The sequence below is a fragment of the Oncorhynchus keta genome, chromosome 13 (genome assembly GCF_023373465.1).
Source record: "Oncorhynchus keta strain PuntledgeMale-10-30-2019 chromosome 13, Oket_V2, whole genome shotgun sequence".
Lineage (NCBI taxonomy): Eukaryota > Metazoa > Chordata > Actinopteri > Salmoniformes > Salmonidae > Oncorhynchus > Oncorhynchus keta.
The window spans coordinates 18,620,760-18,643,601 of record NC_068433.1 but is presented as its reverse complement, the minus strand read 5'-3'; the positions used below and the strand labels follow the sequence as shown (position 1 = coordinate 18,643,601).

The 22,842-nt window shown below is 41.3% G+C and overlaps 1 protein-coding gene across 15 annotated transcripts in view; it reads left to right on the top strand.

Annotated features, from left to right (window-relative positions):
- The window catches only part of LOC118391984 (receptor-type tyrosine-protein phosphatase delta-like), a 377,633-nt gene that overhangs the window by 269,332 nt on the left and 85,459 nt on the right, over positions 1 to 22,842 (top strand). For 14 of the 15 annotated variants that reach the window (XM_052459507.1, XM_052459505.1, XM_052459506.1 and 11 more), the window contains one exon: positions 20,031 to 20,219. In XM_052459507.1, the coding sequence (XP_052315467.1) occupies positions 20,031 to 20,219 (189 nt within the window). Of the gene's footprint in view, positions 1 to 20,030; positions 20,220 to 22,170; positions 22,250 to 22,842 lie in introns of those variants that run through there. The other variant, XM_052459503.1, reaches the window with a different exon arrangement.

Here is a 22,842-nt window from a genome sequence, read left to right as displayed (position 1 = left end):
CTGGAAGGTATGCGTGTAAGTAGCGATTTGCACACACTAGTCACAATCATCACAATTGACAAGGGGCTGTTTGGTGGAATGTGTCATCGTTACCGGGAAGCATTCCATGGGCTGTGGGGACTTGAAGGTCATAAAGTGGGAGTGTATTAGCCTGAGCCAAGGAGTCAAGGGGTGCTAATGTAGGCGCTTCGCTTTGATCTCAGCCATACTCAAGTCATTTTCTAGTACATTAATCGGGCAATTTAGGGTCACTTCTAATGCATCTAATGATGCTCTTGAGAAACCTCTAAAAACCTGCCTGCAAGGGTACTGCTAATTAAAGCCAAACAACTTTAGACTGCTAAAAAAACAAGGAAGGGAACAAATAGCCTAACTTTTGTTGAATGTTTTTCCATAGTTGTCATCATACGATCTTGGGTTATTTCGATTGTATTGATTTATTTAAAAGGCACAATGCAGATGTTTTTATCTCAATTTCGAATGATTTCTGAGTTACAATTAAGTACCATACCAAAAGAAGCAAACATATCTTCTGTCACAACTTCCGCCGAAGTCGGGTTCTCTCCTTGTTCGGGCGTCACCGGTCTTCTAGCCATCATCGATCCACTTTTCATTTTCCATGTGTTTTGTCTTGTTTTTCCTCACACCTGGTTTCAATTCCATCAGTTCTTGTGTATTTAACCCTCTTTTCTCCCCTTGTCTTTGTGTGGGATTGTTTATTGTAAGTGCTTGTGTACGTGCTGTTGGGTGCGCGACGGGTTTTTGTAGCCACTTATTCTTGTTCTTTTTATGCCGTGGGTTTTGCTATTAAACTGCTCCGGCTTTTACCAAGTTCTGCTCTCCTGCGTCTGACTTCCCTGCCACCGATTACACACCCCTTACAGCTTCTTAGCAAAGAGAAATTTCTCAGGCAAGAATTTAGCTTGGACTGTCTGGTGATGTCACCAGGCAGGCCAAAACGCCATCCCACCAAAACAGGCTGAAATTTCTTCCGGTCTTTTCAACAGCTCTTACACTAAAAGGGCATTATTATAATTTTAAACATTTCACGATATTATTCCAACCTCATAGTGTGTAAATATACAGTGAGCTCCAAAAATATTGGGACAGTGCAATATGTTTTGTTGTTTTGGCTCAGTACTCCAGCACTTTGGATTTTAAATGATACAATGACTGATGTTAAAATACAAACTGTAAGCTTTAATTTCAGGGTATTTTCATCCATATCCGGTTAACCATCTAGAAATTACAGCACTTTTTACAATAACAGGATAGGTAAGCATTTTTAGGGGGGTTGAGATATTTATGCATCTAACTTTCTCACTCATCATTATTCACGATTCATTCAGGATTATCCATAATCATGGTAGCATCCACATTAATGTAATATTTAGAAACGTATTCTATTCTTTTTTTTTTTTTACAATAAAAGCGACTCCAAAATGACACAATACATTATTTACCATTAATTTCTATTGGGCACAAAATAATCTGAAATACAACCAAAATAAACAGCAAATACATTCAAAGAATGTGTACAGTCACAAGCTTAATGTAGTCATTGCTTTCTAGGAACATTTTGTTACGTTACAGCCTTATTCTAAAATGGGTTAAATAAATAATAATCCTCATCAATCTACACACAATATCCCATAATGACGAAGCGAAAAAGGTTGCAAATGTATTAAACTATATATTTTTTTACATAAGTATTCAGACCCTTTGCTATGAGACTCGAAATTGAGCTCAGGTGCATCCTGTTTCTATTGATCATCCTTGCAATGTTTCTACAACTTGATTGTGGTAAATTCAGTTGATGGGACATGATTTGGAAAGGCACACACCTGTCTATATAAGGTCCCACAGTGCATGTCAGATCAAAAACCAAGTTCTGAGGTCAAAGGAATTGTCCGTAGAGATCCGAGACAGGATTGTGTTGGGGCACAGATCTGGTGAACGGTACCAGGCCTTAGTCAGGGGGGTGACCAAGAGGTCACACTGACAGAGCTCCAGAGTTCCTCTGTGGTGATGGAAGAACCTTCCAAATGGACAACCATCTCTGCAGCACTCCACCAATTAGGCCTTTATGGTAGCATGGCCAGGCAGAAGCCACAGCTCAGTAAAAGGCACATGACAGCCTGCTTGTAGTTTGCCAAAAAGGCACCAAAAGACTCTCAGACCATGATGAACAAGATTATCTGGTCTTATGAAACCAAGACTGAACTCTGTGGCCTGAATGCCAAGTGTCACGTTGGGAGGAAACCTGGCACCATCCCAACTGTAAAGCATGGTGGTGGCAGCATCATGCTGTGTGGATGTTTTTCAGCTCAAGGACTGGGAGACTAGTCAGGATCGAGGCAAGGATGAATGGAGCAATGTACAGAATCCTTGATGAAAACTTGCTCCAGAATGCGCTGTATAAGTGAATTTGTCCCAATACTTTTGGTCCCCTAAAATGGGGGGACTATGTACAAAGAGTGCTGTAATTTCTAAACGGTTCACCCGACATGGATGAAAATACCCTCAAATTAAACCTTGGCAGTCTGCACTTTAACTTCATAGTCTGGACGTCACTGTATACAAAACACAGCAATATCATGTTTTTGACTGCACTGGGCCTTTAACCTTTATTTTAGCTGGGTAACTCCCTTTGAACCAATGCGTCTTTTTCAAGGGAGCCCTGCATGTACACAAATCATACAAATTTACAACATTTACAAATACAATGCAAAAATAAATTATATTTACAAACAATATAAGTAAAGCAATCACACTTATGTTAGACAAAAGCATTGGCGTTATTTGCAGTGTCACATAACATTCTTTGCTAATTCATAGCATTTTGGTGGATGTATGGAACACATTGCGAACAAGTCTTTCGAACCAAACGTTTCCCACGAGTTTCAAACTCACTTTGCGAGGTTCAAGTGTCCTATGGCTAGACCTTGAGCCTAGAAATAACCATTTATGTAATGCATGCCACAAAACCACCAACGTCCCATGGAGAAACCCCAACTTATGCGGCAGTAACTTTGGGAAAACTTCTGTCTGTTTATTAGAAAAGAATGATGTAACCTGACTCCATTAAGGCCTTTTGGGAGCCATGATGTCCGTTCTGCCTAGTGTTAGCCCAAGTATGAGTAATCTCCCTTTTCTGTAGCATACTCTTAGCCCCAATCTTTTCAATAATGTAGAACTTTTTTTTCTCCTCTTGCCATTTATGTAGCGCTGCCCTTCTCAGGTGGACATGAACTTGTATAAAGTCTGTTCTCTCAGACATTTACTGTAGATGTTCTCTGGAAATTGCATCAAGACGATACCGTGCCCAAATGGATGAGAACTGAGCCATGGCCTGTAAAATAGCTCAGTGCTGTTACGCTAAAATGGTTCAGGGAGAAAATTGGTAAGTGTTCTTATATTGGAGAGCATGGTTTGCAAGTTAAAAAAGGGTGCATGTCGTCATTCAAGGAGTAATCTGAATATAATTCTATACTATTTTGGTGTCCAAAATATGTCTTCCTTGCACATTACATACACAAAATCACTCGGTCTTATGTAGCAAAAATTGAAATTGTGTTTTTTACATTGAATAAAATTAGAGACTCAGAGCTAGGGAATTGTCCATCATACAATGCAGTTGAGTGTGATGAATGAACTTGTAACCCCACTTTTGAGAAAATGGCCCTTTTTTTGGTACACCTACTGGAGAGCTCTTCTTTGTCTACGCCCATTCACCATCATTCACACCCTTTTAAGCCTTAGTGCCACCCATCTCTTTAAGAATTCACATGTGAAGCCATGTGATAAACACATGCTATATCAAATCAAATCGAACTTTATTTTTCACATGCACAGGAAAAAGAAGGTGTAACCGGTACAGTGATAGTACTTGCATAGTAGCAATATCAAAAACAGAAAGTGTCCACATAAAAATATTTTATAAATATTTGTATCATTATTAGATGATGCTTACCCAGACACACTTGTCTAAATTCATGGGTAATGTGAAGGAAATGCTAAAACCACTCCTCATCAACACCTAGCTAAGTGGATGGGTCCCTATTGTCTAGACATGTACACATGTTCATGAAATACAATCGATGGCCGTAATCACCCCCAGACACACCTGCTAATTTGTTGGGTCATGTAATAATCCATCCAACGTGGTAACTAGCTAGCTAAACAATGAACTGGCATAACCCCAACTCATACTACTACCAATACAAACATTGTCAGAAACTGTCATATGAATCTGCACGTAGCTAAATGTAAAAAAACTAGGTTTAATGTTACTAGCTAACATTAGCTTTGCAAATGGTTTTCTGATTCAAATAATATTACTACACAGATCATACACATAACATTAGCTGGCGAGCCAGCAAGCTAACTTTTGCTAGCTAACTAACAGTATGCTTTGACTTGCAATAAAAAATACTTTTTGACAAAATTAGAAACGTATATCTGAAAATGTAACTAGACTCTTAGCCGTATACATGGATGAACGTTTCACGGCAGACTGGAACTCTTAACTCCGTTTGGTTTGTAGCTACATCTTGTTTGGCCAGCTGTGTGTAAATTCACTCCGGTTCACACTGACCGTGGTGTGTGTAGAAAGTAGCCCATTACTTTTTCCTACTGATCTGCCGACAGATAAATTCAGGGCATCAATGTTGTTGAGAAAAGTAGCTAAACTTTTTTGTAGTTCTCGATTGCTAGCATTATATCTTTCAAAAACGGTGCAGTAGAAAGGACTGTCAAACACATACTGAACAGCTCACGTTATTGACAGAAGCGCGCTACATGGCAGACCAATCCAAACTCATCTCCCAGAATGTCCATCCCATTCATTATCTCAGCCAATCATGGCTAGTGGGAAGGTTCCTCACTTTTCCCATGGCTAAACCAACTAGGCTCGTAATTTAACAATTTTATTCATAATTATGGATGGAATACAAATTTGTTATTATGTTCCACAAGGCATTTAGGCCAAAAAAATGCATTTAGAAAAAAATCATATGTTTATATTCAAATGCTGCTCCTGTAAAGTAGTGACGTGCAGCATACACCTAGTTTCATGAAAGGAGTCACATTTGAGTAATTTAGCAGAAGCTCTTATCGAGAGCAGTTAGGGTTAAGTGCCTTGCTCATGGGCACATCGACAGATTTTACACCTATTCGGCTCGGGGATTCAAATCACCGACCTTTCAGTTACTGGTCCAATGTTGTTAACTTCTAGGCTACCTGCCGCCAGGTCATTAGGAATGCCCGTTTGACCAAACTGACCTTGCTGTTTCTTAATGCAAGGTACATGAAGGTTAATGAACCAATAGGATATGTCACAGGCCTATCTTCTTGCTTGTTTTCCTGCCTGGCTGGGAGGCTCACCTGGTCTCCGACACTCCGCTGGCCTCCTATAGATATGTTGTGGAGCTAAACAGGCTAATATGTGGATGTTATTTGTTAGTTAATGATTAGTGGATGCGATTGTATTTCTTATCTCAGGACTGTATTCCTTATCTCATATGTCTTGGATGCTTCCATTCTCACCCTATTGGGAAGTGAGAGAGGGGGAAAGGGACAATGAGAAAGACTGTCTGTTTCTTTGTGTGTGTGTGTGCGCGCGCGTGCGTGTGTAGCCAAAACAATGGGCAACTGGGCATTTTTATACATGACCCTAAGCATGATGGGATGTTATTTGCTTAATTAACTCAGGAACCACACATGCTTTCCATATACTGTGTCCCTCATTAAAGCATTAAATAAAGTGTTTCCTTTATTTTGGCATTGACCTGTACATGATGGGAAGCACAGAAATACAATTCAAAAACAGCTCTTCCAAGCAAAACAAACAGTTGAATTCGGAAGTTTACTTACACCTTAGCCAAATACATTTAAACTCAGTTTTTCATCATTCCTGACATTTAATCCGAGTAAAAATTCCCTGTCTTAGGTCAGTTAGGATCACCACTTTATTTTAAGAATGTGAAATGTCAGAATAATAGAAGAGAGAATGATTTATTTCAGCTTTTATTTCTTTCATCACATTCCCAGTGGGTCAGAAGTTTACATACACTCAATTAGTATTTGGTAGCATTGCCTTTAAATTGTTTAACTTTGGTCAAATGTCTCAGGTAGCCTTCCACAAGCTTCCCACAATAAGTTGGGTGAATTTTGTCCCATTCCTCCTGACAGAGCTGGTGTAACTGAGTCAGGTTTGTAGGCCTCCATGCTCGCACATGCTTTTTCAGTTCTGCCCACAACATTTTTATGGGATTGGGGTCAAGGCTTTGTGATGGCTACTCCAATACCTTGACTTTATTGTCCTTAAGCCATTTTGCCACAACTTTGGAAATATCCTTGGGGTCATTGTCCATTTGGAAGATCCTTTTGCGACCAAGCTTTAACTTCATGACTGATGTCTTGAGATGTTGCTTCAATATATCCACATAATGTTCCTACCTCATGATGATGTCTATTTTGTGAAGTGCACCAGTCCCTCCTGCAGCAAAGCACCCCTACAACATGATGCTGAAACCCCCATGCTTCACGGTTGGGATGGGGTTCTTTAGCTTGCAAGCCTCCCCCTTTTCCCTCCAAACATAACGATGGTAATTATGGCCAAACAGTTCTATTTTTGTTTCATCAGACGAGAGGACATTTCTCCAAAAAATATGATCTTTGTCCCCATGTGCAGTTGCAAACCGTAGTCTGACTTTTTTTATGGCGGTTTTGGAGCAGTGGCTTCTTCCTTGCTGCCTTTCAGGTTATGTTGATATAGGACTCATTTTACTGTGGATATAGATACTTTTGTACCTGTTTCCTCCAGCATCTTCTCAAGGTCCTTTGCTGTTGTTCTGGGTTTGATTTGTACTTTTTGTACCGAAGTATGTTCATCTCTCGGAGACAAAATGCGTCCTCTTCCTGAGCTGTATGACGGCTGCGTGGTCCCATGGTGTTTATACTTGCGTACTATTGTTTGTACAGATGAACGTGGTACCTTCAGGCATTTGGAAATTGCTCCCAAGGATGAACCAGACTTGTGGAAGTCTACAATTGTTTTTCTGAGGTCTTGGCTGATTTCTTTTGATTTTCTCATGATGTCAAGAAAAGAGGCACTGAGTTTGAAGGTAGGCCTTAAAATACATCCACAAGTACACCTCCAATTGACACAAATGATGTCAATTAGCCTATCAGAAGCTTCTAAAGCCATGACATCATTTTCTGGAATTTTTTTCAAGCTGTTTAAAGGCACAGTCAAATTGTGATACAGTGAATTGTAAGTGAAATAATCTGTCTGTAAACAATTGTTGGAAAAATGTCTTGTGTCATGCACAAAGTAGAGTTGGTTAACAAATATTTGTGTAGTGGTTGAAAAACTTGGTTTAATGACTCCAACCTAAGTGTATGTAAACTTCCGACTTCAACTGTGTATAATACATACCCCAAATGATTTGTAACAGGTTAGACGCACAATAATAGCCACATTAAAACATGAAGAGATTGAAATGACTAAAAGTCCTCATGGCATTAAGTGTTAAGGGCATCATCACAGAGCATCTTTATGAAATAACCAGCACTACTGCACTGTTTATGTATTCCTAGCCACGGCTTATTTATTTATGAATGCTTAATGTGCTCAAAGGAGAGAATGTAAGTTGAGGGACTGTTAAAACCAGAGCTCCCGAGCGTACGCCTCCCGGCTGATGAAGAAAAAAGAAGGAGACTTCATCTCTGCTTTGTGCTTGGTAAATAGCTCGAAGCTTTTCTGAAGTAGCTTTTTTTTTCTTCCTATGCCCCTCTTCTTGATATTAGTAATCATAACAGAAGAAATTGCTGATGGCTGATAAGTTGACGTAGAAGACACCCCCCTAAACAAATTAGGTTCCGTTTTTAAGGTAAACGGATTGAGAGAGAGAGAGAGAGAGAGAGAGAGAGAGAGAGAGAGAGAGAGAGAGAGAGAGAGAGAGAGAGAGAGAGAGAGAGAGAGAGAGAGAGAGAGAGAGAGAGAGAGAGAGGTACAGCTACAGGTACAGATCTCTATCGGAAATAAAAAAGACAAACTCATGTAAAGATAGGAGGAAGGTGTCAAAGGATAAAAATGATGAAAAGAGAGAGGTGTTTAAAGAAAAAGTGGTAGATGGAAGAAGCGACTACCTCTTTCTCTATCTACTCCTCTCTTTTTAGCTCCCTCCCTCCTTTTCTCCCTACCTCCCCTCCCTCTGTCCATGCTCCCTTTAAGTGATCTCCACCACTCAAAGGTAGTACATCTGCCTGAACTGACTTGCTGTCTACAAAGCTAGGCGAGCATTTGAGTGTAGACAGAGCTTTGTTGCTGACTGCCTGCCTGGCCAGGCCTGTGGAGAGAAGGCCCCAGTGCCTGTGGAGAGAAGGCTCCAGTTCCCATCCTGCTCCATCTCTCCTTTTCATCATTCTCTTTATCCGTCCATTTCAGCCCGACCCCTGGGGCATCCAACACACTCTCACTCCCTACCTCTCTACCTACCCCTCTCTTTCCTCCTCCCTCGCTCTGCTTCCTTTGCTTATGTGGAAATGGAGGGATATCATGGCTAATCCGTCATGTTTATAAATGTTGCAGCTCAGAGAGTATATGCACAGGCACCAATGTGAGCCTCACAGTGGTATCATATACATTTCTGTTGCACTCAGGTCAGTTGATGTGATTTGCTAGTCTTCTAGACATCGATGGCTGTAACAGATTGGCGACTGGGGCTACATGGACTGCAGGCATGGAGGAACAGTAGGTGGGGTCAGTTTAGAGGGCCTGTCCTAAGAAATACCACCCTTCCCACCCTTTCTGTCAGGCTGCAATGGAATGTTTGGATGTTTGGTTTGTCAGGAACAGTGTTCAGCTTGGTACAGTGCAATTTCTGTGAGAGGCCATTTGTCCTCGTAATGAACCTGCCACGTAAAAAGAGCATTCATTTATCTTGGTATTGACAAGACTGAGCATTTTACATACATTTATGGGGGAAAAGCGTTTTTTAAAAGAGGCTCCAGTTTACTGTTAGCTAATCGGTTTTAAGGCTCCTCTCTATACATTGACTCCTGTACATTTTCAGTGTCTTCCTGAATGAAGAATGAGTGGGCGTGTTCGTCTGTGAAGGAGGTTTTGAAAAATAGAAAATAGGGCAGCCGATGATTAATTGATTGACTCAGCAATGGAGTCCCCATAATCTTACGCATTAGCTGAGGGTGTTTTAATAGCAAATCAGAAACATTGAATTAGTTATAGGATCTAAAAGGGGATTTACACATGAAACAATCAGTAGAGAGAGCGAGTGGGGAGAGGATGCTATTTTTCACTGAGACCGAATGGATACCTGAGGTTGGAGAGCTTTCTCCTCCCCCAAACTCTAACCTCGTCTTCCTCCCTCCCTCCCTCCCTCTCTCCATCTCTTCCTCTTGTGCTTTCCTTCCTTCCTCTTACTCCTAGAGAAATTCCCATGCATATTTGTAATGGGATACCTTGCTTCTTGTCAAAGCTGATACATTACGATCGTTAATGAACAGACCGGACACAATTTCGCAACTCGAATTCTATTTGACCCCTCAGGCGATGGAGGTGAAAAACACATTTCAGCAGCTGTTGAAAGTGACTAATTTTCACACTTGGTCCCTGCATTTTCCGCAAATTAACTTAATGTGCTCTGTAAATTAGTTGCATCCCTTTGTTTTGCTGGATACAGTTGAAGCCACTCTGTTTGGGAGGCATGGTAAAAACTTAAGGGTATGAACATTTAAACGTTAAAATGTTGAAACAAAAATTCCGTCACTATCATGCAAGAAAAGATGCGAGTGTTGGTGTCCTCGGAAGTACGGCAACTAATCAGTCTCCTCCGTTCCCAAAATACTGAATCTTAAGTCGATTCCGAGCTCAAGATGAGTTTTCTTTCTACTAAATGTCTTAGTAAGCCACGGTTTAAAGTACTTTTTTAGGAGAGAGAGGTAGCTCGAGATTACACGACTATCAACACCAGCTGTACCTGGCTCACGGTACCAAATACCTAATACTATTTACCCAGTGTCAACTGAACACATTCGTCTGTATCACACATGGCAAGGAAATGGCTGAACATATTTCCACCTCGAACAAAAGCATGACCAAACACACTCGGTAGATTATTGACAGAAAGCTGGATTTTGAGTACCGGTCTGTTTACACAGCGGTAACTGGGTCAAGGGGTTTTTCGCTACAAATTTGAACTATTCATTTGCTTTCTAAATTCACAAGGTATTAGGGAGGACTGACAAGTCCTGCGGGTAGATTTGATTATTCTCTGTTTGTTTTTGTTGCTTTAGAGCCACTAGCGTAGTATTTACACAGATCAGATCAGACCAAATGCCTTTTTATGTAACAGGTTTTTTCACCAATGGCTATCTTGAGAGGCAACTTACAACAAAGTAAAGTCCTTGGCTTTGTTAGTTTTTGGTTGTGTTAGTTTCTAGCAGTCGGGTCTGCGGTGGACTCTGAGCTTTGTGCTTGTCTGCCAAGTACAAACCTGAATGATATATTTGGGAAATCCCCCCCTGCATGCTGTCTCTCCATTAAGTGCTGGTTATGAGGATTTTGTCTGCAATACTTGTATTTGTACTTTGACTGTTATCTAATGCTTTTTGATGGAAGGAGGCCTATTTGAGGATGTAGCTAGTCAGAACTAGGTGATTATGTGCGAGTGAAGATCTAAACCGACAATCCGATATTGTATAAAATGGAAGAGGCTTTTAGTTAGATCGAGATGACCTAATAAGATTCATATGATGCGATACACCCAGATTATGCTCAATCAGTCCCGTGATCAATCTAACGGTATCTTGGAGTGAATGTCATGTACTATATTTTGTGGTCTTCTATTTGACTGTTTTTGATGTTTGCTGTCATACATTGTTAATATTCTTGGATTATATTTAGCACTCCCTCCAAACCTTGACAACCTTGCTTTCGGTGGCAGTCTTGACTTGTATTGCTCTGCGTGGTTTGCTACACCTTCCCCTCCGTGAGATAATTTTGTCCATTGATGGTCAAAGGTCATCACTTTCACTTGCATCTTAAGTATTCGACACTGAGACGTTTATAATCTGACAAGCAATCCAACGGAATCTCATAAGGAGGGGGGGGTCAAGTTCCAGTATGATAAGTCTTAAACAAGCCCTGTATGTACAGCAGTGTGTCTTGAAGGGATATGTTGTGTTTGAGTAGCTCGCACCGAAGTGCTATCAGTAAAGACCATGGTGCTCGCCTACGGAGCTGTGAGGGGAACGGCACCTCAGTACCTCCAGGCTCTGTCAGGCCCTACACCCAAACAAGGGCACTGCGTTCATCCAGTCCCTACCACTGAGGAAGTACAGTTCCCGCTCAGCCCAGTCAAAACTGTTCGCTGCTCTGGCCCCCAATGGTGGAACAAACTCCCTCACGACGCCAGGACAGCGGAGTCAATCACCACCTTCCGGAGACACCTGAAACCCCACCTCTTCAAGGAATACCTAGGATAGGGTAAGTAAGGGTAGGTAATCCTTCTCCCCCAACAAGATTTAGATGCAAGTGGCTGTTCCACTGGTTGTCATAAGGTGTATGCACCAATTTGTAAGTCGCTCTGGATAAGAGCGTCTGCTAAATGACTTAAATGTAAATGTAAATGTAAAGACAAGTCGACAAATCAGTATCGCAAACTCCTGGTGGTCAATAACCATTTTACGGTCAAGAGCTCAAGCCTAATCTCTAAACACACACACACACACACACACACACACACACACACACACACACACACACACACACACACACACACACACACACAGACAGACAGACAGACAGACAGACAGACAGACAGACAGACAGACAGACAGACAGACAGACAGACAGACAGACAGACAGACAGACAGACAGACAGACAGACAGACAGACAGACAGACAGACAGACAGACAGACAGACAGACAGACAGACAGACAGACAGACAGACAGACAGACAGACAGACAGACAGACAGACAGACAGACAGACAGACAGACAGACAGACAGACAGACAGACAGACAGACAGACAGAACAGCTATCATAGTCCTCATGGAGAGCACACCGTCAGCACACCGTTTATCGGTTGTGATGTGTTAAAAGCATCATTTAGGTGACAGCTTTCCTGTTCAATACAGTGCCAGAGAGAGAGAAGGCAGTGAAACCAAAACGTCAGCATTTAGGACTGTTTTATATTGTGTCAATCTCTTTCATTTCCTAGGCCCTGTATTCACGATGTGCTTTCCCCACCTGTTCTGCTTGACATACAAATACAAATGTCATTTAAAAAATCTATTTATGTCATTGTAGGATATGAATTCTATTAAAGCATATGTCTTGTGGCCAAAATAACCCTGGAAGGGTAAGTTTTTATAAGGGAAATCTGATTTCAGAGACGTGCCTTAACCTGAAACCTTGTTTCTGTTTCAAATGGAAGAGGAGTATGTGGGTGACAGGCACAAGCGAAAAAAAAAAGCAAAAGGAATAAGCTAATTAAATGACAGTAAAACATTGTGCCCACTGGTCCGAGGGCACAAGATTGAGAGAATGATATCGCAGTGCAATGTTCTTGTAAAAAAATACATATAAGGGACAAGTTTCACCTCTGTAGAGGGTTTATGGAGGAAATGATGGATGGATATGTGGAGAAACACAGCCAGACAATATTCTGTCTATAAAAAATACTCTTTTTGAGGTGGAACTGTCACATTTTGGAATATTTCAATCCAGCTGTACATAGCTGATAAAGCAAATGTGGGTAGATTGAGAGGCCTGTCATCGTTGATTTGCTAGACTGTAAAATATCACCTTTTTACTGTGGTGAGAAGTGCACCTTGTAAGTGGAGCAGGGGAAAACAACAGCCGGGAGGGTAAGAGATGTAGGGAAAAACAAAGAATGAGAGATTGCGAAAAGGAGAGCAAATGGCGTCATAGATTTGGCACAAAGAGAAATTACTGGCTGCCTTTGTTACTGAAGAGCTCTTACATTTGGTCGAGTAATTTTGAGAGAAAACAAAAGCATAATTAACAGTTCCCTCTCGAATGCCAACATAATTAAATACATTAGTTGTACGGCTGCAGAGAGAGGAACATTTTGTTGAAGAGGATTCAGGTTCGCCCTTTAGCGGGTGTACTAACTGGTTGTATTGAACTTTGTGGGGAAAAATTTGAGCGAATGCTGTCGTAGTACAAGAAGCTGTCCTACTCAACTACTCAACATTGCTTATATTTCTTCAAAAGTTTGTGTCTCAACCAAAAACCCCTTAAAAAAATATAGTCCATGGCAAAACTAAAGAAAAAGTATTCTCCTGTCACAAAAGACGGTTTGTTATCAGCATAATAGAATACCAAATCCTAGGCATGTTACACTGCCACGTAACCCTCTGGGTCACATACAGTATTGAAACAGAAGGGCTGGCACGGATGAACTCAATAACGTTAGTGTTGCACGGTCTGTGCTCTTTGTCAAAAGCCATTTGCCCACACATCCTGCACAGTTGGACATCTGCCAGTGTCCTGGGGTAATGGTCAAGTCCTGAGTGCGTTACGGTGCCAGTCATCCTTAGATCGCCTTTTCTGGCAGGTTTTCTTGGCCTGCAGATTTCGCTCCCTCATCTATGCCCTGAGAGATGATTTGTTAGATGATTTATCCTGGACTCTGGCACCATTTCCATTTTATCCTCTCCCGAGGCCACTGCACTCTGTCTTTCATTCTCTCGTTCCTTCTCGTTCCCGCTCTCTCTATTCTGTGTGCGTTGCATGCCTGCACTTGTAGGTCACTATTATCCAAGTCCATAAAGCAACCAAGACTTAATTAGAACTAATTTCCATTTAATGCCCAATCAGCAATGCATGCCATGGACTCCGCAAGCCAGGACCCAACTAAATGATTGTCATTGGAGGAGTGTTGGTGAAGCAAAAGAGATGGTTGGTTAACATTCCTAACCCGGGAAATTCTTCATCTTCCAGGCTGTTGCTTTATTTATTTGGTGCTTTGATCGCAGCTACATTTCTAATTAGTGTGCCTTAACTGAACATTGCACACTATACTGAGGAGAAAAGGCCGTGGCTGCTGTGTGATTTAGGGGTGGAAGCAAATAGTTACAACCGTCACACTCAAAAGGAAATGTGAAATGTACTGTGCCTTTTTGTGCTGCCCGAAAAACCTAATCTCAAGACCAAAAAGAATAATAATATCAAATTCTAAACTGGACATGCTGTACAATAAAGCTAAAAGGATTGAGAAATATAAGACGGATGGGTGTCATACCTGAACAGGCAGGAGTGATTCCCAAACAACAATGATTCTCAGCACGCTCTTTCGCTACTGACCTGTGACAGCCTCTTTAAGTAGATTGTATCCGCTCAAAAAGGTCCAACAAATATATCTTATTTTAGCCTGTAGGGATTTTCCCAGAAGAATAACCTAAAGCCTGGGGTGAAAAGTCTGGTTCCGCCAAGGGGGGTTGACTGAATCCAATCCTTGTGCGGCAGGCATGGAATTAATGACGGAATGGGACCGGAAAGGTTTATGTCTTTATGGATTCCTTTTTTTTTTGGGGGGGGGGTCCACCGCACAACAGAAAAGGCTTATTTATTTCCTCCCCTTAAATCCCTCTGTACTTATTAGGTCATTTTGAAATTGAATGAAGTGTGAATTATAGAAACCACTACCGCGACCTCGCTGTATTAGAAGCGTTGACTGCCAGATTTATTAAATATTCCACTCACATCTCAATGTTCTAGGCAGGATCATGTGAGAGTGGTTAACTAGCAAATAATGGCACACAGCAAGTGCACACTTCCTGACATCCTCTACCCAGGTCCAGTGTGTGGAGTGTCAACAGGAAGCTGTCCGTCAAAGAAGTGGTTTCTAATAGCTGTGTAAATCTGATGTTAAAATGCAGCAAATATAGCATGGCAGAAGTAGCCCCTTGGTTCACCTCGCTGAGATAACCGCATTAGGCTCACAACGTTCTGTAAACATGGTACCCCCTGCTTCTTCACTCTTCCCTCTCTCACTCCATCCACCGTTACACAAACTGGGCTAAGTTGGTCTGGTAAACAGTAACTAATCACATCCCAAATGTTAGCCTGGTCTGCCGAGACTCAATTAGCCAGATTTAATTAGTGGTCCTCCCAAAGAGAATATTACTTATGTTTGTCAGTTGTAATTACACCACTGTGCAAAGGGAGTGTCGCACCGGGGCGTTTTGGGTGCGTTCTCTGGGGTTAGGGGAGAAGGGTTTGGTGGTGGCAGTCGAGACAAATTAGAGGGCTGGTTAGAGTTTTGAAGCCTTTGAAGACTTTTAAATATACGTGTATGGCTTCCCTTATCATCAAGGAGTAAGCAACATGTTGTTAGGGAGACAGTACGGAGACGTATGACTGATCGATAGACATCATTTGCTAATAGCCTGAGCTTATGTCCAATGACCTATGGTCTTAAGCCAAAACATGCTCACTGAGGTACTATTTGAGCCAATGTCTTTTTTTTTCTATCCTCTTATACTTGGCACCTGATGGCCTGACTGGTTAATGTGTGCAAATTGTCATTGCAAGTGCTTTTATATCAAGCACCAGCTCTCAGCAGTTCTTTAGAAGGTGACTTCAGCATTACTCCCCTCCATCTCATTTAGTGTGTAGATCCATTGTTGAATACAGTACAGTCTTGAGCAAAGTTATGAAACTGCCCTCACCTTAAACTGTCCTTGAGCTTTCAGGTTTTTTTTCTCCTGTGAGGTGAAAAGAAACCCTCACAGAGGTCTCTTTATGCTGCATTTTACATCAATGCACAGAGAATGGAGATGTCATGCATGCTGAACACCGACACACATATACACACACACACACACACACACACACACACACACACCCACACACGCACACACACACAAATTCAACGTTTTCCAATTTCCAATTCTATCACAGGAAACAGCCAACAGTTCCCTGAGCGGTAATGAATTAGCCCGTGTTGATAATTTATGCAACCACAAGTCGAAAACCCAAGCCCTGCCTATTAGCAGAACTGCAAACATAGCACATAGTAAAATTTCTAGCCGCTTTGCCCCGTTAGATTAATGAATTAATTCCTTTTTAACACTTTGTCAATAACTCCACCATTTTTCAAAAAGGCGTACAACAAACATCGTGTTGCATAAATTAACTAGCGATTATTCTCGTTTTATTTGGCTCTCTTGGCCTCCTGAAGAAAATACTGCCGCAGCTTGGCCCAATTTGAGTTGTTAATCACACCATAAGTGGAGGAAAGGTGTTTCATTTCCTCATTTATTAGCACAATGCTAATTATTTACGTTTATCCTGTTAGTGAGTGTATACATTTTCATACTTTTTCATTCTGGCCCCCCATGGGAATCAAAACCCACAACCCTGGCTTTGCAAGCTCCGTGCTCAAACAACTGAGCCACACGGTTCATTCTATGAGGTAACATTGTATACTGGGAGTGGCAGAGGAAGGCCAAAAGGGGCCTTTTTGTTATTTTTAGATCACAGGGGTAGTTTTAGAGTTATGGTCGGGCAGTATCTGAAGATACCTCTGATGTCATGACTTCTTGGCTGCTCCGGAGGAGCACGACTGCACTACCTTAGATCTCTCAAACTCGAGCTGATTTTGTATCAAACAATGGAATTCTGACAAAGACCACACAGTGGATATATTTGAACATGTAGGTATTGTCCTGCGGCGTTCTCTTTCAACTAGCTTTGTCTACAGAGTCAAATTAACAAGGGTATTGCTTTGCCCAGCACGAGAGCAATTTTGATTGATCAGAGAACGGCACAATTATGATCTCCTGAACACATATTTGCCCCCTCAACCATACATTGTACTTTTCTCCGACAATGATTTTTAGGCTGCACAGATTGTGACATCCCATTATGATATTCAACATGCGTCCTCCGAGGCATGCTCCTGGTTATTGTGTTTGAGCAGGTAGCTTTAGAAATCGACTGATTTTCCAATCGACCTTCGAACGGCCTGTGGAAAGCTCGGGAGAGGGAGATACCTCTCTCAATTAATTCCTCTCCTCCACCTCATCCTCCTCTCCCTCCCCTCAAATGAACACCTCTTTCATTAGGCTGTTTCGTTAATGGTACTTTAACACAGAGGTGCATTCTATGAAAGAGAAATGTACCGTCCTTGTCTCTTTTCCGTGTCTTCTTTTTACTTGGAATCCAAAAACATTTCCTGTTATTTTGTGCCGTGTGGGCAACGGCTGTAACCAGTTGATTTAATGTCACATTTGATGTATTAATCTGCAAAGCTTTTAAAGCATTCTTCTTGACCAGCTTTCTTAACTGAACTGCATACCCCTAAGTCATGAGAGGAGGTGTGCTTCGAAATAGTTTAGAAGTTCAACATATTTGTGAGAAACATGTTTGTTAGGCTCTCGAAATCTAAGTTATTTGAACTTTTTTTGTCATTCCTTTTAAAAATCAAAGTAAATCATTTGAATCGCTGTGTCACGCCCTGGTCTAAGTATTTTGTGTTTTCTTTATTATTTTGGTCAGGCCAGGGTGTGACATGGGTTTATTTATGTGGTGTGTTTAGTATTGTTTTTTTTTTGTAGGTATTGGGATTGTGGTATAGTGGGGTTTTCTAGAAAAGTCTATGGTTGCCTGAAGTGGTTCTCAATCAGAGGCAGGTGTTTATCGTTGTCTCTGATTGGGAACCATATTTAGGCAGCCATATTCTTTGAGTGTTGGGTGGGTGATTGTTCCTTTCTCTGTGTTACTGTGTACCAGTATAGGCTGTTTTGGTTTTCGTGTTACGTTTTTGTATTGTTTGTGTTTATTCGTTATTAAACATGTATGAAAATTACCACGCTGCATTTTGGTCCGATCCTTGCTACACCTCTTCGTCAGAGGAGGACACACTGGTTTAGTTCAACAATATCATTTAGTTGTCCCTATTTTAGACTTGGACTATCAGTATTAAAATTGATGGGCCTGCATGAGTATCCAACATTGACACAAGTTCAAGCCTTATCCGATAGCAAATCCATACCTTTATTGATGGTTAATTACCATACAATGAGAGAGCATGTTTTGTGGTGACTTATTTTTGTATAGACTGAAGACTCCTTACTAAATAAAAGTGTAAGTTGTGTATTTGCTCAACACACTCTGTGACTCTTTCCCCTCGCTCTCGCTCTCTCTCTCTCTCATTAGTTGCCTTGTGATCAGTTGAGAGAGTTGAGATTTCCATTTGTTTGCGGTGTGATGGATTGTAACTCAAGATGTTAATAGAGTAAACATTAGCCAGTAGCGTCGCCCCAACAGGTAGCTCAATACGCCTCAATGGAACTAAAATGAGTTAGGATCACATATTCACGGTTGTGTGAGAGTGAGTCTCTTTATGTAGGATGAGGAAACATGATGCCAGCAAACTTTTAGATGGACCAACCCCCAGGCATACCTCATTTCTTTAATGGCTAATGATCGAGAAGAGGACACTTAACACCTTGGATTGAGGATGTATTCTAAACTGTGTGTTTGTCATGATGTATTGCTAATTACACTTAAAATAGTATTGTCTTATTAAAAACCATTTCCCCTTCCCTTAATTACTCTGAATCGCAAAGACTTGGCAATTTGTTTTAGCCACCCCAAAGACATTCTCCAAGTTCATTTTTTTAGAAGTTGACTGTCAAACCTATATGAATATAAATAGAATGGCTTTCTATTTCTGCGCTTATGCCCTCATCCCCATTATTCACTCATTGAAGTTAACCTTGGTTCAGGTTGGGACATTAACTTGAAGAGGGATAGTTTTGAAGCTCAAAACTAAGTTCCTAATTTGTAATGAAGTCCAATTCTTAAAAAGGATGAACCCGCCACGGTATCCTCTCCTACCAGATAACCAAAAGTATTGTTGGAAGGCAGCCACGACTGTTGTCAGCTGCACAGAGACAGCGGCTGCTCAAATCTGTTTCCAGCCTGATGTGTGTCTCATGAAACTTTGATGAAGAGAGTGAGTCAGAATAGGTGGCTTTTGCGAGAGGGAAGGAAACATGAGCTAATTGGCCATATCATGATGGGAAGAGTGAAGCTTTAAGGTGTGCTTCAGCCTCACTGGTATGCCAACCGCATTGGTTCTGTGTGTCATATTAGCGCTTTAGTGTTAACTTAACCAAGGTAAAGCAATAGCCATTTTGGATGGGATATGTGCCCCAGCGCTCTCTGTAAAAGCCTTCTCTCGCTGCGAAAGAGCGTCAGCTTCCTGCTAAGAGCCTCAAGGGCCAGAAAAGCTTATGTAGGCCTTTGATTGTCTTTGTTTTGTTAAACTGATTTTTTTTTGCTCAGGAGAGGGCGCTGCATTAGTTATCTTGTCTTGCATCTCGAAGAACAGCGAGAGGAGCAGTCCCCCTTTCTGATAGCAGCACTTTGTAGCACAGGCAGAGGAAGAGACTACAATGTATGGTTGAGAGGTTTATGTGGCAGAGATCCATCCAATATGCAGTTGTACAAACGCTGAGAAGCAGTACAAATACTCAAAACACACCCCAAGTGTCAACTGTCTGAAAAATCTGTTGTGTTTTGTGTCACATTTTTAGAATGCAGAGCCTTGCTGAAATTGTGACTAGTGGTTATGTAAATGTTCAATCTCAGTTTTCATGTTATTTGTATTATTTGAAGGTTTATGCAAAGTGTAACTCGGATGGAATCAGAAAATAGTATTATGTCACTGAATAACTGTTTAGAACTTGACAATAGTATGAACGCAGTGCACGCATACACATCTCAATATGTCACTTTTCCTTGCTCGCTCGCTATCTCTCTCTCTCTCTCTCTCTCTCTCTCTCTCTCTCTCTCTCTCTCTCGCTCTCTCTCTCCCCCTCACACACACACACATTCTTGTTGATTCTAATCTCCTATTGATTGTGATTATGTCTGCCCTCTTCCTCTGGCTCTCTCCCCCTCCTACTCCTCTCACTTGCACTCAATGTGCTCACAGCTATGGTTTCCTCTTGGTTTTCACAGAGGACCAACTGCCTGCTGGTTTCCCCACCATTGACATGGGCCCCCAGTTGAAAGTGGTAGAGCGAACTCGCACGGCCACCATGCTCTGTGCCGCCAGCGGCAACCCTGACCCAGACATCTCCTGGTTCAAAGATTTCCTGCCCGTCAACACCACCAACAACAATGGACGCATCAAGCAGCTCAGATCAGGTAGGGTGTCACTGCCGCCCCCGGATATAAACCGGGAGTACTATTTTATATTTGCACCCCAATCCCCTCCGTTTCTGGTCTCTCGTTCTCCTCCTCCTCTTCTTCTTCTTCTTTGGCTTTGATTTAGTAGGTAATGGCATTGTTTCTACTGCTGCTTCCTCCTCCTCAACTGTGTGTGTCCTGGTGTGTCTCGTCTGTTCCTCCCACCCCTGCCTCCGGTTTTGTCATGGCTCTGTCGGTTATCTCCATGTTTGTTGCCGCTTCAGTCTGACTCTCTCATTGCTCACTGCTGTGACTGTTCTTCTGACGAGTTTCTTTTCTTTTGGTTTAGTTGATTCCCTTTGACTGCCCCGGTGCAGTGTTTGACGGATCCATTCTCTTCTTTTGATTTCCTCAGTTTTTAATCACTTGATTTCACTTAAACGATTAATATTCAACGTTGGGCTTCATTCAGAACTTGCAAAGGAGCACCCATGGTTTTTAGCAATTGAATTGCTTTCTAAGACAGCAAGAGAAAATTGACGAACGGAGTGAACAGGCAGACATTTAGACATTTTCCTTTCTAATTCTTTGTCCTTTTGGTTGTGATTTAACAACAAAATGTCCTTTCAAACTAACAGTTGTACTAAATCAGAAAAGAAAAGCTAACCTAACTTTGACGAAGGCAACTTTTCTTTCCGGAATGTTTTCCAGCCATAAGCAGCCACAGTAGTGTGTGAGACTTGTGTCTAGCTTTCCCAGTCCCTTGAGTCTCTCTGGATATACTCAATGCTTTTCCGCGTAGACTCCAACTTTCGCTTCCCTATGCTTGTGGCTTATTCCCAATATTTCCACATCCTGATCCCCTGAATATTCAAAGTTTCCTTTTGATATTGACATAGCATTAGAAATTATATATGCTTATTGTTACTTAACTCGTAGTTTGGCTAGCAATATTTGCTAATAGCAAGCTGTTTAAGATTTCTCACTACTTCTGGTACACTTAGTCTTCTATGTTTGACCACCTGTCTTCCCAGATTCCACAGCTGTCCTTTGTTAAATTGTCTTGTTAACCCTCCTTTGCCTGTTGTCAACAGAAACTGTGTAAATTAACACTTTTTTTATGTGCGACTTTCATTCTCCTGTGACGTAGAGTTGATAAAGATTTAACTCTGACAAAAAAAACCATGTAACTAAACCTAAGGAATATAATCATATTTTTATGCTGTCTTTCTTCTCTCCGTATTTAAATCTACAGAATCCTTTGGTAAGTGCTTAGTTCTGAAGCACACTTCACTCCCCACTAATTTTTCTTCATGTTATAACTATTAATAAAATGCATGGCATGCATTTTACTAACAGTTAGTGTAGACACAAAGATAACCCTAGTGGACACACATATACACCCCCCCCCCACCGCCACAAAGTTTTCCTATAAGCCATACAGGCACCTTTTCAAGAGCACACACATTTCACCCAGCTTAAGCCCAATATATGCCATATCCACCACCTTTGTAATATAACCTACCTATCTATCCTCACTGTATCGTATCCTCTCACTCAATCACTCACCCACTCACCCACTCACTCAACCATGTAAAGCCTACTAGCATTATAGAGATTTAAGCAGATGTTTAACGATTACTATGAGGTCAAGCTAAAGGGTTCCAAGTCTCTTAAACGAGTCTCTTCCCTCTCATATTCCAACTCCTCCAAGCCTTCCAAAGTAGATGGTCTTCAGAAGCCATGCCACTTCCAAAATGGCTGCTCCCCTGAGGCACACCTCTGCACAAGTTCTCTGACCTTCTCTGACCTATGATACCTTCCTATGATGAATCCTGTCTTTTTTTAACCAATAGAGTAGAGTTCTCTTTATATCTCTCTCTCTTTCTTCTTTCTCTTTCCTCTAGTACTCATTATTTACGTACTCTGATAAGTCTAATTTGATTCTTCTTCCAAAGCCCCCAGACTCTATCTTCTCGTACTAATGCTTCTTCTTTCTAATCTTATTTGCATTCATATTATCCACCCAGGTGGTACACCAATAAGAGGTAAGAGTGCTGAACTGACGTTCACAGAATGAACAAAGCAACTTCATTCTTGCTGTCGTCCCATCCATCCGCCCGTCCGCCTCCATTTTTGTCCTGTTTCCCGACTCCGAATCCCATTTAGTTCTCATTATCGACTTTCCTTTTTATTTGTCCTGTTCCGTTGACTTCATCCAATCTCCATTTTTTGTCTATGCTTTACTTCCTCCTTTGAATTTTGATTTGAAGAGCCTTTTTCAAAAAAACTCAGTTGTGATATGCTTGCTCTGGCTCAAAGAAGCATATCCAATGACAACTTATTTTTTTCGAACTCAAATTTTTATTTCATTTTTTGTTTAATTTTTGGCCATAGCGACTCATGTGTCCCTCTTTTTGTCCAACTAAAACAACCAAACATTTTTCCCCCTTAGCTGCTCTTGTTCAGCACTTAAATGATGCACAGATCCTGTGGAATCACGCAGGCATGCTGAAGACAACATTGCCTTTCCTCTGCTTTTTTTTCCCAAAGAACTCTTTCTGTCTTTGCAAGTCTATTTTTTTTATTTCTTCTATTTGCTTTCCTCTCCTGTACCTTCTGTAAAAAAATATATAAAAAG